The 17,143-nt window shown below is 43.3% G+C and overlaps 1 protein-coding gene across 3 annotated transcripts in view; it reads right to left on the bottom strand.

The window, feature by feature from the left end:
* Positions 1–2,487: 2,487 nt before the first annotated feature.
* vps8 (VPS8 subunit of CORVET complex) overlaps positions 2,488–17,143 on the bottom strand; it is a 96,985-nt gene continuing 82,329 nt past the window's right edge. For all 3 annotated transcript variants that reach the window (XM_035410246.1, XM_035410245.1, XM_035410247.1), the window contains 2 exons: positions 14,481–14,561; positions 2,488–2,678 (listed from right to left, as the gene is read on the bottom strand). In XM_035410246.1, the coding sequence (XP_035266137.1) occupies positions 2,535–2,678; positions 14,481–14,561 (225 nt within the window). In that variant the 3' untranslated portion in view covers positions 2,488–2,534. The remainder of the gene's footprint in view (positions 2,679–14,480; positions 14,562–17,143) is intronic.

Consider the following 17,143-nt stretch of genomic DNA (forward strand, 5'->3'; position numbering starts at 1 on the left):
ACAAAGGGTCTTTAGTATTTCACAATCCTAAAACTGCAATCAATACAGTAACTGCACTCACTGTTTCAGCCTGGCTCCGCCTACTACACGGGTCTAAAAAAGCTGTCCTGGGGTGGGCGGAGTAGGTGCGTTCATATGATTTGCATAAAGTATTCAATATGCAAATTATTTGTACAGTGCAGGCTCATGAAACTTGGATCAAACTGTCAAAGAAGGCGATGCAGATCAAACATGAACCAGGATTAGGAAATTACATGGCCTATTTTTTGCCTTTTCAGAAACATATTTTAGTGGACTGTTTAGGTGGAATATTAGATGTAATATGGGCAGCAGTGTAGTATAATAAGTAAGGAGCTAGTCTTGTAAACTAACGGTCACAGGTTCGACACACAGGTAGGACACTGCCGTTGTACTCTTCAGCAAGGTACTTAACCTGCATACTACAGTGTATACCGAGCTATATAAATGAATGCAATGTAAATGCTGCGTAAAAAGTCGCTCTGGATAAGAGCATCTGCTAAATGCCTGTGATGTAAGGTAATGAGTTTATGAACAGGCCACCATGTTTATCCAGTTTTAAAAGCGTTGGCCGAAACCAATCTAGCCAAAGGTTGACAAATTTGTGGGTAGCAACAATTTTCCGACTGGACATCTTCATTGACATCTACATGATGTAGTAACATCTCCAAAGACATACTCAGATACTACAATTGTGGCGGGGCCAGAGTGGAATGCAGAAAGCATTTTTAAAATGTCAGAGGGCAGCACCAAGACGATTTTAACAGATTTTAATTTTTTTCTGATAAAAAGATATTATTCCGGAAATGTTGAAATAATGGCATGAATTAAAATGTTTCATTACAAAGTAGGCATGCAAACACGTTTACAGCTAAACAAAATGATATAGGGTGTAATTACCCTTTAATTATTTAGTTGAACTATTTTAGAAAGGTTATAAGCATGGTCATTCTGCCACTTGAGGACTCTTGCTTGATCTACGTTTATATGCATTCAATCGGCCTTCAGTTTCCCACCGGTTGTATGAGCTGTGTTTCTATGCTTTAGACTCATTGGGATACATAGGATTTTTGATGAAGTTACTGTTGGAACTTTGCCAAAGACAATAACCATCATGCCTGAGATAAAAACTATGAACATTAGCCTCCTGGAACCAGGTTAGCTAGATTTTTAATACGGTAATTACTGCAATATTACAGTTATTCACTGCGTAATGAGGTTCAAACAATCTGCTCTGGTGGATTTTAATTGGACGAGTGAACTAACAAACATTAGTCAGTGCAATGGAGCTCCCACCTGGAGCAGCGATGCATCCCACAGCCCAGATTGGATCGCGTGAATGGGGACCGTGGCCTGGGGCATTGTGGTGTGATGCATAAAAATGTGCTGCCGGTACTTATTTAGTATATTTCTACACATTTAAATGCAAGCTTGTATGTAAGGGTAAGGATTTCAGTTTGCTGTCCTGTGCCTGAATGCCCACCATTGGCTCCTCTGTTGAATCAGGCACTTGTGATTTTCATGTGTCAGCGGATGCACAGCTGCCCGGCGAGGAAGCTATCTTGGTTTCACTGGAGTGCAGAGCTTAAAATAAGCTTTTTTAAAAATAAGCAGTCAGCGTCTGGAAAATACACTTGTGAACGAGAATGCTGCAGTTAGGCATTTGGGCAAAAATAAGGGAAATCAATTCTGCAGCACTCTTTGCTTTACCTGTGCTTTGAGAGACAAGTATATCTGCCAAGTTGACAGTCGATCATAATCCTACGAAAATGAAAACTGGCTGACAGCCAGGGATGGAAACACAGAGAATGTCCGCATACTCTCTTTCATAGCTGAACCTTGGGCCACTGACAAGTGGTCTGAACTCATAAAACCTCGAAAAACGTGAGGCAAGAGAGCAGTATGGTGGGGACAAACTCCTCATTTAGTACGCACTCACTCAATCATCATAAAGACTACACTTCCGTGACCAGTCAACCTAAAGCTAAAACTTGAAGTGAATATGATGAATCCAACAACTACTGTATGACCACATGCAGTGAAAGGAAATGAAACTGCTGAGTAAGCATTAGTTCATACTGCGCAGTAAGAACACAGCAGGAATATGTAGTGCACAGTATGTATACGCAGCTCAAATTATAAGAATATGTTCATAGTATATATACTGTACATATAGCAGCTCAACACAAGTATGAATATATAGTTCATAGTGTGTATTATTTGCAGCTCACAGGAAGTATGAAGTTCATGCCGGTCATAGTCAATGGAAGGCCACACAATGTGATGAGCCCATTTGAGCCAGTTCGATCACAAAAATACATTTTGTTTGAAAATGACAACTTAATCATTTTAATTTATTTACTTTTGTGGTGGTGGTAGTGGTGGGGGGGGGGGGGGGTCACTCCTGTATTCATTAATTTAAATCTTACATTGAAAGAGAATAAAAGATAAAAGACTGTGCAACACATATAAAGATGAGTGGTTTATTAGCAATGTAACAATGCAGGACAGGGTCTCTACTCCTCGATCAGCGGAGGAGGGGAGAGTTTGAGCTGGAAGTTTTCGCTGTGGAAAATGCTCCCAGAGCTGGGCTGTGAGGGGTTCAGGAGGCTGGACTTCTCGTTGCCACGAGAATGGGACAATTCGCTGAAGATCGCCAACTGGAAAAAAAAGAGGTAAAACAGAGAAACCAATGACACTGTTAACCAGCTAACATTGTGCTTCACAGTGAGAGCGCTGATCTCTAAAGGGAGATTGTGCTTCACAGTGAGAGCGCTGATCTCTAAAGGGAGATTGTGCTTCACAGTGAGAGCGCTGATCTCTAAAGGGAGATTGTGCTTCACAGTGAGAGAGCTGATCTCTAAAGGGAGATTGTGCTTCACAGTGAGAGCACTGATCTCTAAAGGGAGATTGTGCTTCACAGTGAGAACAGTGATCTCTAAAGGGAGATTGTGCTTCACAGTGAGAGCACTGATCTCTAAAGGGAGATTGTGCTTCACAGTGAGAACAGTGATCTCTAAAGGGAGATTGTGCTTCACAGTGAGAGTGCTGATCTCTAAATGAAGATTGTGCTTCACAGTGAGAACAGTGATCTCTAAAGGGAGATTGTGCTTCACAGTGAGAGTGCTGATCTCTAAATGAAGATTGTGCTTCACAGTGAGAACAGTGATCTCTAAAGGGAGATTGTGCTTCACAGTGAGAGTGCTGATCTCTAAATGAAGATTGTGCTTCATAGTGAGAACAGTGATCTCTAAAGGGAGATTGTGCTTCACAGTGAGAGCACTGATCTCTAAAGGGAGATTGTGCTTCACAGTGCAAGTGCTGATCTCTAAAGGGAGATTGTGCTTCACAGTGAGAGCGCTGATCTCTAAAGGGAGATTGTGCTTCGCAGTGCAAGTGCTGATCTCTAAAGGGAGATTGTGCTTCACAGTGAGAGCACTGATCTCTAAAGGAAGATTGTGCTTCATAGTGAGAACACTGATCTCTAAAGGGAGATTGTGCTTCACAGTGAGAGCGATGGTCTCTGAACAGTAACTCCAGAGGGTAAAACAGGGAGGACAGAGGTCAGTGCCAGAATAGACAGTGTGCAGCACACATCAAACACTTACTACCAGATCTGTGCCTGCACATACATCAGTTGCAATAAAAATGTATTATAATAATGCAGAAAACAGCCCAGAGGTAGAGTTCCTCCTAACTACTTCTAAGCTGAGAGACATGTGTCAGAATGTTTGTAACTCTGTTAAATCGACTTGTAGGGCTTGGAATGAGTCATGCCTTCCTCCGTCCTATCACAGTAAATCTAACGGGAGGTTCTCTCTTCCTCCTTCAGTGACAGTCCTTCATCTTCCCTCTTTCCTCTCCTTGTCACTTCACGCCCCAAATCTTTTTTTTTGACATCCTCTCATTCTACTTGTTTACATACCTCTTCTCTATTTTGGGAAATGGGTTGACAGGATATCGGGCTCTTAAAAAACTGGGTCTGAGCTCCCAGTCACGTGCTGTATGCCCCATGTGATGAGAGCATGTGACCACAAATCGCCGAGCAACCAGAACGAACCAAAGTGGCAGAATTCCTCAAGTATGTTCGCGTGGGTTTACTCCGGGTACTCCGGTTTCCTCCCACACTCACAGACATGCATGTTAGGTGCGCTCCTGCAGTTGCCCTGCAGTTGACCAAGGCACTGGCCTCAGAACTGGAGTTGGTCCCCAGGCGCTGCACTGTGGCTGCCCACTGCTCCTAAGTAACTAGGATGGGTCAAATGCAGAGGATAAATTACCCCACGGGATTCAATAAAAAGTATATCTTATCTTATATCTTAAGTGATAAACTTGGTCTCTGGTCCATGTTCAAACGACTAGCACTCTCTCGCACGCACAAGAAAGAAAAGTTCTTTACTCAGCAAGAACATTGCCATAAGAACAGTACAGTAGTCAGTACTTCAAAGGGGGGGGGGGGGGGGGAATTGGAAGCTCTTTCATTCATTGGTGTCAGGCCTGTTATTCTGAGCCCTGTTTTTTTTATTTGTCAGCATTATAAAGTGTGATTTTGCTATCTGACCACTTTCCACGGGGAGGAGTTGCTCACTATTGCAGTGCAAAGCACATCTCGAGCACAGCACAGTCAGGACAGCCTCACAGACCCGCGGGACTTACGCCTTCGTGAGGGAACGAGACTGTGCTGAACGACGAGAGGACGGCTCTCACAGGCCTCCTGTGCTGCCGCAGGGTGTGCTGCACACAGCACAGGCACTCCCCGGGGGGCGGAGTCTGTACAGGCCGAGCCCTCGCTAGTTTGAGTCTGTGCAATGTGACTGGCCATCTATAACTGGAATCACGCAGAGGAACAAGAACTATGTGCTTTGTCCTGCTGGGGCTGGGGAGACATATCTCATCATGACTCCATAGGTCATCGCTGCATAAGCGCCCCCAGCTATTGCTTGATGAAATTCAATATTGCAATAGACGACCGAGTTTATCTGTGAAGAAGTGAATGTCTTGTTTAGTTGGAGGAACTCATTGAGAGGACAGACACAGACTGAATGAGAGAGGAAACCTCTCTCTCCCATGCACACTGCACCCTAACTCCTCTCTCTCATACGCACACTGCACCCTAACCCCTCTCTCTCTCACACACACACTGCACCCAAACCCCTCTCTCTCATACGCACACTGCACCCTAACCCCTTCTCTCTCTCACATGCACACTGCACCCAAACCCCTCTCTCTCTCACACGCACACTGCACCCTAACCCCTCTCTCTCACGCACACACTGCACCCTAACCCCTCTCTCTCATGCACACTGCACCCTAACCCCTCTCTCTCACACACACACTGCACCCTAACCCCTCTCTCCAACCGGCTTTTCTCAGCTGCAGAAAAATCTCACGCCGACGGGATATTTCCCTCTGATTTTATTGATTTATTTTTTTCCCTCTGAATGAATTTACATTTTAATTAAAATCCCGGAGAATTGGGCCTCAGATCGGGACGTATTAATTAATCGCGGCAGGTCCGCTGGGCTCGGCTGGCGGAATTGCCTTTTCGCTTTTTTTGTCCCATAAACCTAATTAAATTCTCTTTGCCCGGGAATCAGCATCTCTCCCAGGGCCGCCGCGTCCAGAAGACGGCTGGAAGATAAGCGCACTCAGCCCCGGGCCTGATGAAAGCGCATCCCCGCCGAGAACGCTCTCAGTGCCTCTCTCTGTCCCGCCTTTGTAGCTACAAAGGCAATTAAGTTATCACTGATGTCTGGAAAGCCACAGGCCTCTACCTGGAATTAAAAAAAAAAAAGACCTCGCTAGCACGGACACACGAACCGGAGGGGAGGAGAACAGAGAGAGGCTGCGGCTCCATCTGCAGCCTGAACGCGCCTCTCTTTTCCTTGCCTGCAAGCCGCCTGAAGCCAAGGAACGGGGTGAGTTTGAAGAAATTCCGCTTTTGCCTCTCTAATGCACATTTAGGCCAGGTATTTACGTCGTTTTTGACAAGGGTCGAAGGTCATTTTTATGAAGTCTGTTTTATGATACTGTCTTTTTAAATTCATGCAATAACTGCCACAAAAAAACGACATTCTGAAATGGTAGAAATTCACGTAAAGTGAAATGTAGCAGAATAGAGTACAAACAGCAAGTCCCTCAAGCTCTAGTCAGCTGACTTCATTCCCCACCTGTTCTTTTCAAACATGGGGGGGGGGGGGGGGGGGGGCAAAGGGGTGGGGCAACAGAGGGGTGGAGCCAGTGTGTAACACACAGCGTGTACTTGCAAGCCCAAACTTCCCTTTCATCCAGCATAGCAAAGGAGTACTGCACACAGTTACACAGACATTGACAAGGGGAAAACACCCGATTTGTTACCAAAAGGCTAACCGGAAAACAGATATGTGACGTTCTGTGTGATTCAGAGTTTTCTTTTTGCACAATAACTTACTCATTTTGAAAGGTACAAATATTAACATTTAAAAAGTACCATTTTACAATATTCTGTATTCACTCTCCTCCCACACACAGATAAAATGGGCTGTGGCTCAAAAAGAGCTCCACAGTTTTCTGTGTAATACTCTGAAAGGCACTCTGAATGTTTCTGTGCTTACACAAAACAGTTAATAAAACCCATCAAATCAGCAGTCAAAAATGGTGCTTCCCACTTTCATTTTCTGTGTGTCAATTAGAGGGAAGGAAGCAGTGAAGGAAACGGGAAATGAAGCTGTGCTCTAAAAAGCCTTTCACACATGCAACCTCAGTTAAAACAGCAGCGCTATCTGCTGTTACATTACAGGCATTTAGCAGACGCTCTTATCCAGAGCGACTTACACAACTTTTTACATAGCACTTCACATTGTATCCATTTATACAGCTGGATATATACTGAAGCAATGCAGGTTAAGTACCTTGCTCAAGGGTACAACGGCAGTGTCCTTACCCGGGAATCGAACCTGCGACCTTTCGGTTACAAGCGCAGTTCCTTACCCACTGTGCCACATTCATGCTGTGTGTGTGAAAGTGGCTAAGGAGGGGAGAGGGGAACAGACTGATCTTATGACTGTCTGCATACATCTCCCCAGGCTGGAATCAAACACTAAGCAGCTATATATGGAAAAACCAAACCAAAGCTAGGGTGAATGACCTTTCATTTTGGACACAACTATTGTGCTACTTCTTCATTTTACTTCAGGAACTCACTTAATTGAAATACTCCAGTTTTTACTATCTAGCAGCACATTCAAACATGTCAAGAAACCTGTAAACACCTGCTCAGATTCTCTGTTAAAATGCTAATGTCATGGCAACCGGAATCAAAATGAGTCACCTGTATCGGTTCAGAGAGATCTATCAGATCAATGGTTGTGCATCACCAAATCGTACTCTTGAATACAAATTGTAATAATTGAACTAGCCCTCAAAAATACTCTACTATCTATTTAGTCATCCAGGTCCCCTCCCACATAATATTGAGATTAAAACAATGAATCCAATAAATAATTATTGCCATCTAAAACACAAAAACGCTAAATTGTCACGGCCTGGTCTTCCTGTCTAGGCAGTTTCAAGGACTACTGTGGAGAACAAAATAAATGAATATATTTCAGTAAGTGGGGAGTGAGAGTGAAAACTGCACATCCCAGGGAAAATAACAATAGGCCGATTATTCAGAGCTTATAGTAGGAGTACCCTGCAGAGGAGAGGGCAGCCAGTTAGCGTCTATAGCTTCTATAGTTCTCTGCTAACCCCGCGCAATGAATGGCCCTTCACAATGTGCTCAAGGTTCACTCTAAATAAAGCTCTGGCAACACGTTTAAATCTCCTTTCGATGTTTGTGGGGGATTTGCGTTTTCTTGGATCCTCTTGCCCCTTATCTCAAGGCAAATTCGCTTCTGCAGGCACAAGCTTCCGCAAGCTTCCGCTCGCTCGCCCACATTCTCTCTCTCTCTCGGGAATAAGACTGTACTATTTAAGTGAGAGTGCACCGCTTCGCTCTTAGCCATTCCTTATCTTTAGAGCTGGTTGCCAGAGTCGAAGATTTAGCAATGTGCCATTTTCACTATATCAAATACTTATTTCCCCATTCTTCACGAGGATGAAACAAAAATAACCCAAATAACCTATCCAACGGGGCCTCAACGGCGGTTCTCATCGCTGGAACAGGAAACTTATGCAACTGTGCAGTTTCGGTTCTGTACACTTTCCCAGTGTTTTTAGCTTCTAAAATGTCAAATGAAAACCACACAATATTTACACGCCGGTTCAGACTCATAAAGCTGGTGCTACACTGTAGCTCACAGGCATCAAATCCAGACATGGCCAATCAGATGAGAGTTATGAGAGGCATTCATTTTTTTTTCAAAAGGATGATGGACAACCAATCAGGAAAAATCTGAAACACAAAGGCAGTTTTTTCGATTTGAACCCATTTTTCCAAACTGTTTCCGCCATGCTGATCGGTAATGATAATCATTTCGTCGCATCATTCTTTGTGGAGCTCTGCTCGCCCCGAGAGCCACTCCACTCTGTTTCACAATGCAGTCTAGTGGGGCCACACAAACAAGCCTTGAAATGGCCATAAAATAACCTCCCTCAAATAAGACCAGCACAGCCTGAAGGGGACCTTCATTTACATAATTTTCCGTCAGAGTATTACCAGGCATTTGGTGTTTCAGGTAACAAACTACTTTTCCAGTGGAGGCATACATTGTTCTCAGTGAAAACTACGGCAAGCAGAGAAACGCGCTGTCGTAAACAACTCTAACAACCCCCCACCCACCCATGTGCATTAATACAGTCTGGCACAGTACAAGTAAGGAAGTATTTCTACAGAGCAAAACGTGAATCAAATGAACATTTTTATTACAGTTTGGAGCAACAACCGCTCACAGTTATCCATTAAATACATTTGCATATGCTAATCGAGCTGTTATTCGGTGGGAAACCACATTTAGAAGGAATTTCAAGGCTCGTTTGTGTGGCCACATTAGACTGTATTGCACAGCAGAGTGGAGCGGTTCTCTGGGTGACCAAAGCTCCATCAGCATGGTGGAATTAGTTCATAAAAATGGGAAAAAGGTAAAAACAAAAAGAAAGAAAATCCTTTAAGGATTTAAGGAATGTTATCTGTGACCAACCATATGATAAGCAAGGTTAAATACCATGTGTATTCATATCTTGCTAGTAAGAAAGCTCTGTAGCGGTCCCCGTACAGTAATTTCAGTTTTGCAAACACGTCCGCAAAATGTTCTGCTTCAAAAGCAAATAAAATGCTGCGCTTGACAAAATTCATTTGTACTGTACATGCATCACATGACTGGCATGAAAGGCTCTAAGCTCTAATAATCCTATTCATGCTATTTACTTTGATGAAAGCTCTTTCAGAACCCTCTGTTTAATTTACTGTAACTAGTACAACAAGCATGCAGCTCTTCCAGGGGATATGACTGCAACTGCGAGTTCGGTTTGCCGTTCGAGAACCGAAACGACCCTGCTCATCTGAGCGTTTCAGCAGGGTGCGTTCTTGCAGCGGTCTCTGGAGGAGCACAGTCGGCTAACTTCACAGGGATGACTGCCCAGAGGGCAAGCATCACCGCTCAGGCTAAACAGAGGCCTGGCACCTCCCTGCAGTTACTTGTCCAGTAGCTGAAAAACAAGGTGTGGTTCCGGGAACAGAAACAGCTGCAGTTACATGTTATTTCTAACAGATGACTGAGAATTCATTTCGAAACACAACAGAGTCCTAAACTGTCAGGCCTAAATTGTCAAAATTTTGTGTTTGGTCATTTCAGCTGAAGTCCTGGAGAATATGGTTGGGTTCTTAAGTTGCTAATATTCAATGCCTGTTCTTTGCTAATATAAAACAAAGGGATATTTCTTCTTGTATAGATGTTCTAATCACAAAATAGAGATACAGAAGGGGGTGAGCAGACAATGAAACATTTGGAATAATTCGTTAGCATCTCTACACCTGGTCTGGTAGGAATGTTCTCACTATGAATGATTTGTGTAATGTGTCTTTTCATGGTACTTCTTCCCTCTTATGCCGGGCACCCACCGCACGCGTAGCGTAAGCGGCGCGTAAGCAGCACGGCGAAGCAGCACGGCGCGGCGCGCAGTGTGTCTACACGGGTTCCGTCTGTGTCGCGCAAAGGCTTGCTTAAAGCTCTATATTCCTAGTAGCTCTCGCAGTCTGCAGTGGGATTACATCGTGTATTTCACGTTTGTTTACGACTGTTGATTATGGGTTAAGTGAACACTTGGTGAGAGACCATTTTCAGTTAATTTGGAAATATTTCGTTAACTCATGTAAATACGTGAGAAAGTAAACGCTTTAAAGAATTACCAATCTTAAATCGCAACGTAGCCTGCATAATAATCAATCTCAAACTGTATTAATTTATTTGCTTGGTTAACAAGCGTGCCAATTTCATGAAGAATATGTAATGATCATAATAATAATAAATAATCCGTAATCAACCATTGGGAATTCCCGTGTCGTCTTGTCATTCACGTCAAAACATTTATAGGATCAGATTTAGTAAAATCAGCTAATCATCAAAAAGATAGCGTAACAGTTTAATCTTGAAGGGATATGAACACCACAACGCCATGAACACCGGAAGCTTTGAAGTACAAGTGCAATAAAGGCTTGCTTACAACTTCTTTTATAAAATAGGTGCATTTTCATCGGCAAGACCACTAAATAATCTGATTTTTTAAAGCTCTGTGGATTATCTGATTTTTATTAATAAGCCCTTTTTGAAAGCACGGCGAACGAAGACATTGGAGAAGTCAAATAGGCTGAGCAATGGTTGGTTAAAAACTACCTTCCAACACTTGAGCTAACAAACCGCTGCTCGGTGCATTCACTTCTACATCATTCAATAGGCTACGTCTTTCTGTGGTGTATTTTCAAATTCACCCCACCCCCTCCGCAAAAAAAATAAGATAGCGAAACTAAGTTTGCCTTTTCCCCAGGTTCCAGTTTTTTTTTTTTGTTTTTTTTTTTTTCTGCAAGGACAATACAAAAACGAAAAGGCTTGTATTTTTTTAGCTGCTTATAAAATATCTGGGAGGGAACTAGGGACACACCCCCAGTAGCCTGATATAAGGATGAAATATAAATCAGAGCATGTATACCTTGCATTTTAGAGCATATTTCTGTGTATAAACAGGTCATCATGACGCGCGACAAGCAGAAAAATAGAACAGAAGCGAAAAACTACGCTTCAGTTCGCTTGTGTCGTACAAGCTTCGCAGCCGGTTCGCGACGCGTTCGCATCTGGTGTAGAGGACGTCGCCCGCTGCCGTTGTAATAACAGTACTTCAACTACGCTTCAGTTACGCGCGTAGTGCGCTCGCGGTCGCTACGCGTGCGGTGGGTGTCCGGCTTTAGACTCCACACATCCAGTATAACACCCTTTGATGTTTGTGATAGGACACTCCAAGCTTTTAATGTGGATTCAGATGAGAAAATTATTTGATGAAAAGGATTTTCCATCCTATAAAAATGTATCTTGCAAGCTAATGCATTTCAAATTTAAAAATTCAGGAGGGCTTGACTCCACATTGTCAGTTGAAGATGACATTTTCTGATGAGAGTACCTGTGGTTTGTACTCAACGTTTTCTGGAAATGTGTTGCAGATGTGCTCTCCTGGTTAACTGAGTGAGAATGTGAGCACATGCCTGAGATTGCTTTTGGCAGTGACACCCACTTTCAGTTAAATAAGAGATGTCCTATTCACAAGATACCAGGCTGGATTAAAAAATAAATAAAAATCAATCCTGAAGGATCGGCTATCTTCTTACATTAATAATAATTTTTGAGACGATGACAGTAAGGTTGCACAAGGGCGAGGTTGCGTCACCTTGAGAAACTGGTGCAGCTAGCCCCTCTCTCCACCCATTGTTTTCAGTGTGGTTCCTTTTTGCAAAAAAATAATTGTTAAAAAAAAACAGTATGAAAAATATGAAAATATGAAAAAAAAGATTAATTTAAAAAATGTGGATGCTGTGAAATGAGGCCCAAAGATTGGACAGGCACATGAGTGTAGAAGTAAATTTCATTTTTTTTAAATGCTTCTCCGTTGAGGCTGGTACTCTACTGACAGTGTAGACAGGCCTGAGAAGGCAGATTAATGGGACTGCGGTGAGGGGACCGAGCCGGAAATTGAGGGAATTGGAGAAAACTTATGGAGGTGACGTTTATTTAATCCCTGAAGTGACAGGCACAGGCAGTGGATGAGTATAAATAATGTGCGTGCTCCCCTGGCCTTCTCAACAATTTTGTGTTTGATACTCATCTCAGCCTGTGACTCTGTCAAGACCTTGCGTATGTAATGACAGGCAATTAAAATAGTTTTATCAAACCAAAAAAATCAAGGAGGGATTCCTGCCATAGTCCGAGGTTGACAGCACTGCTCATGCTAATACCCCTGCCTACACGTGCTGAGGCTGACTACACGGCTTGTGTTAATACCCCTGCCTACACGTGCTGAGGCTGCCTACACGGCTTGTGTTAATACCCCTGCCTACACATGCTGAGGCTGACTACACTGCTTGTGTTAGTACCCCTGGCCTATGCACACTGAGGCTGACTACACTGCTCGTGCTAATACCCCTGGCCTATACACACTGAGGCTGACTACACTGCTCGTGTTAATACCCCTGCCTACACTTGCTGAGGCTGACTACACGGCTTGTGCTAATACCCCTAGCCTACACACTGAGGCTGACTACACTGCTCATGCTAATACCCCTGCCTACACGTGCTGAGGCTGACTACACGGCTTGTGTTAATACCCCTGCCTACACATGCTGAGGCTGACTACACTGCTCGTGCTAATACCATTGGCCTATATATACTGAGGCTGACTGCACTGCTTGTGCTAATACCCCTGGCCTATACACACTGAGGCTGACTACACTGCTCGTGTTAATACCCCTGCCTATACACACTGAGGCTGACTACACGGCTTGTGCTAATACCCCTAGCCTACACACTGAGGCTGACTACACGGCTTATGCTAATACCCCTGGCATATACACACTGAGGCTGACTGCACTATTTATGTGTACTCCGATTTTCCCCTGAACTGATGCAAAACAATTGGGTTCTAAAAATGCTAAAAACTGTATCTAAGTGATTGAGCTGAAGAGGCAGCAAAGCAAAATCAACCCTTCACCAGAGCCATCATCAGAAGAGATCTCACATCCATTCATTTCAGAAAGCCACTGACTAAACACAGAAAACTTCATCCCCAGTTTCAAAGATTAGCACTTTTAAAGCAAGCCTCTAATCATGTACTGAAGACGAGAGCCTTCTTCAAGTGTGCCTTGTCATATTCATACGTAAATCATAACAATATTGTTACATAATGACGGAACAATACAGGCAGAAGGCAAGAGGGAAATGGAAGGGATTGGACTCGGAATGATTTGCATTCTCTTTGTTATTTAACAAACCTGTTAATAGCGCTTTATAAAGATGCATTACAAAGGGAGCATAAAATCTCTGTTGTCTATTACAGGGGTTCCTGTGCTCACTTTCATTACATTTTGAAATGAAGATGCTCTGTATTTTTATGCCTGTTAATAAGTTGAGACAGAAAGGCACAGAAATACATTTATTGTGACACCTGACAGAAATGTAGATTATTGTTCAGAAATTGTAGATTTTAATAAATCAGATCCTTTATGACTACTAAATGCCCCATTTCTAGTCTGCATGTCATTACAGTGATGCAAAATAAATAGTAATCTCCATGGTCTCACTGTTCTAATTCAACATGTCTTGTACGAAGTAGGCAAAATCCATCAGCCTAAGATCCCGGATCATCCGCGTAACTGCACTGTATGTAATTTAGCGCTGCATGAAAATCCTCAATCATTACTGTAACTGTGGGACTTATGCAGTGGTTTAATCAATTGTACCAAGGTCCTTGATCATTAGCGTAACTTTGGGCTGGATGCAGTTTAAGCAACAGCATCAAGGTCCTTGGATCATTAGCCCAACTCTGGGTGAACAGAGTTTAAGCAACTGCATTACGATTCTGGATGATCAGCATAGCTGTGGGCTGGTCGCTGTATCAGGGAGGTCTGTAGAGTGTCTGGACTGACTGTCCTGGGACAGCAGCGGGGAGGGTCAAATTCTCACCACAGACCCACACGCAGAGGAGAGAGAAGAGCCAGTTCCCGGGGATGGTATATTTAGAATCTTACATAACATGCTTTCAACACCGCAGGGCACAGATAGCTGTCTATTACCAGTATAAACAAAAGTCACGTTACACACTTTAGTCATGCTCGTACAGAGGGGGAGGGGAACGCAGGAGAATGTAAACAGAGTACTGAACCTAAAAAGGGGTGGAGCCACAACGGGTGGTGGGGTTTAAACAGGAAAGGCTGCCATAGGAAGAAATGCTTCAGGATGAGGTCACTGTGAGGTTGATGAGGTGGGGGCGGAGCTAAACCTTACCCTGGAGGGACCTCTGTACATACATCTCAGCTGCTCCCAGGACTGGCTCTGCTGGGCGTCCAATGTGGCATCCTTAAACATCTGGGGAAAAAAACCGAAGCACATTGCTCAGTCACACAACATTAACTGTACACAAAAATAAATGAATGTCTTATGTGAGGCTTATTGTGAGAGCATGCTTGTTGAAGTATATCTGTTATAACTGTATTGTAATGCAATAATTACCATATTTTTTCCACTTTGTTCCGGTCAACAACTTCAGACCTCATTCTAACATAATAAGACCCAGCAATTTAGTTTTGTCCCCTGTAGGGGACATGAGCATTTGGTCTTAATGTCAAGAGCTACTACTACTATTCTACCATGCTGAAACCCGTTGTTCAGTGTAGAGGACATAAAAATAAAACGAATACTTTAGAAAATATTTTCACTGCAAAATGTTTTTGTCATCCAAGGCACATATATTATTAAAAAATCCTTTTTTCTCTTGGGTCTCAGGAGAATATTCCTCTGTTCAGTGGCACATCCTCAAAGTATGACTACCTATCCTACCCCATTAAAGCGCATGCAGTCTGCAAGCAGCTACACACAGTCACAAGAGCAGAACTTACTGCAGCTTTCAGTAGCGTATTAGCCCCACACAGAGAATGGATAAATACATAGAATTTAATGGGCTAAAGCAGGTTCACATAACTACCAAAAACAGTTTAAAAAGATGTCTCATAGAAGCAAATAAACTGCTCTTATTTATCACCATGGCACAGGTCTTTGTGTTAAACTGATTTCTGTCCTCTGTCTAATACCTAAAATTCACCAAAAAGCCACAGAAGAGAACAAATGAGATGAAAATGCTTGTGCCCATGCTGGCAGCTTCCTGTGGCAGTCACCTTGGCAACGTTTCCCTTCAGAGCATTAAGTCCACAATGGACATTAAAAACAACATTTTACACACCATTACCAGACAAACTTACTTTACAATTGGAGTTACAAAGCCATTGTGTGTGTGTGTGCACGCGCGTGTGCGTGCGTGTGAGTACGTATGTGTGTGTGTGTTTGTGTGCATGTGTGTGTGCGTGTATGTGTATGTGCGCGTGTGTGTGTGTACATGTGTATGTGTATGTGTATATGTGTGTGTGTGTGTGTGTGTGTGTGTGTTTAAATGAGTCTGTGTGAGAGCGTGCGTGAGTGAGCGAGTGATTTCAGTGATACATCTATGATGTATTTATCCTTTATTGTGCCTGGATGTGTCTGACACAAAGGCCCTGGTGACTCTAATCTCATTAAAGGAGCTGGGCGCTGGGTGCTGGCTCACAGAATGTTTAACGGTCTGATCCCACAGGGAGATGAGACTGGAGCATGCTCAGACTGGACTAGGCCGCCTTTCCTCTGCTCCGCGTTGCCTTGATAAAAACGCAAGATGACAGATGACTCATCGTGGGGCGTAATCTTCCTTTTAACCAGACACTGACAGGATCACATCAGGAGAACAGTCATACATGTTAAATGTTTCCCCTCTATCCTAGGGCCCTTTCAAACTGCGCTTAAACCCAAAGAAACCGATCACTCCACGGTGTGCTGGTGTAACATCAGTAATCGACTCTGCTGTAACTGCCCTTGTAAGGAATACAATGCAATACTGCCCAGCTCAATCCTTAGTAGACCTGTGTTTGCTCTTTGTTCCAGCTGAAATAACCTTTTCAAGGTTAGAGGAGGCTATGTTAAATACACATTTTGATTGACTGATTAATTGACTGATTCTTTCACTATGGATTAAAATTTACGGCTCTCTTACAGCATGCCGGTAATGCCTGACAACGCGCTCAGTACGACACTTTTGTTTACTTTTTAAATTGCTTCGTTTTGATAAGGATTTGATAAACTGCTACCGTACAGCAATGTTTCTCGTTGGACAATTCTGTAAGTCACTCTGGATGAGAGTGACTGTAAAATGAATACACGTAAAGTAAATGACTGGCTGATCGGTAGACAGGAAAATCACTTTGGAGCGCGGAAGGCTGAAAACCACAGTTTAAAGAGCTCAGCGGCAGCAGCAGCTGACAGCTCATCAGGGTACCCATAACACAACGCAGCCAGAGCCTTTCCCGGCCGTGCTATTACACGGTATTACTGGTGACTTGTGTCATCTCCAACCTTCCAGGGCGTCAAACGTTCCACATGATAGGTAGGGTTTTAACAGCCCCTGCAATACGGAATGTAAAACATGGCATTTACATGGCATCTGTACTGGAAACAGCTTCTGTGACAGTGTTTCATTTTTGGGCCCTAAAGCAATACTTTTCTGTTTCATGATAAATACCAGAATTCATTAAGAGGGACAGGCATTAATTAGCACGTGGCAACCTGTGTGTTTTCTGGGAAGAATCAGAGCCACTCAATAGAGCAAGGCGCGTTAATTAATTGACATTCTTATTTACTGTCGGTTTGGATAAATTAAGTACATGCCATTTAGACTGGGAGCTAGCTTTCTTACTAATGGATCTGTTTGATGGTTCAAAACTGAAGTGACCACTGATGGCTCACCCACCTAGAGCATCAACCACCCACTCCAACACAAACATTTTCCATAGCAGCCTCATTGGTACTAAACTTCCCCTTAAACTGTACCTACAAAGAGGTACACTACATGGCCAAAAGTATGTGGA

This window comes from Anguilla anguilla, chromosome 3, assembly GCF_013347855.1.
Source record: "Anguilla anguilla isolate fAngAng1 chromosome 3, fAngAng1.pri, whole genome shotgun sequence".
Classification (NCBI taxonomy): Eukaryota; Metazoa; Chordata; class Actinopteri; order Anguilliformes; family Anguillidae; genus Anguilla; species Anguilla anguilla.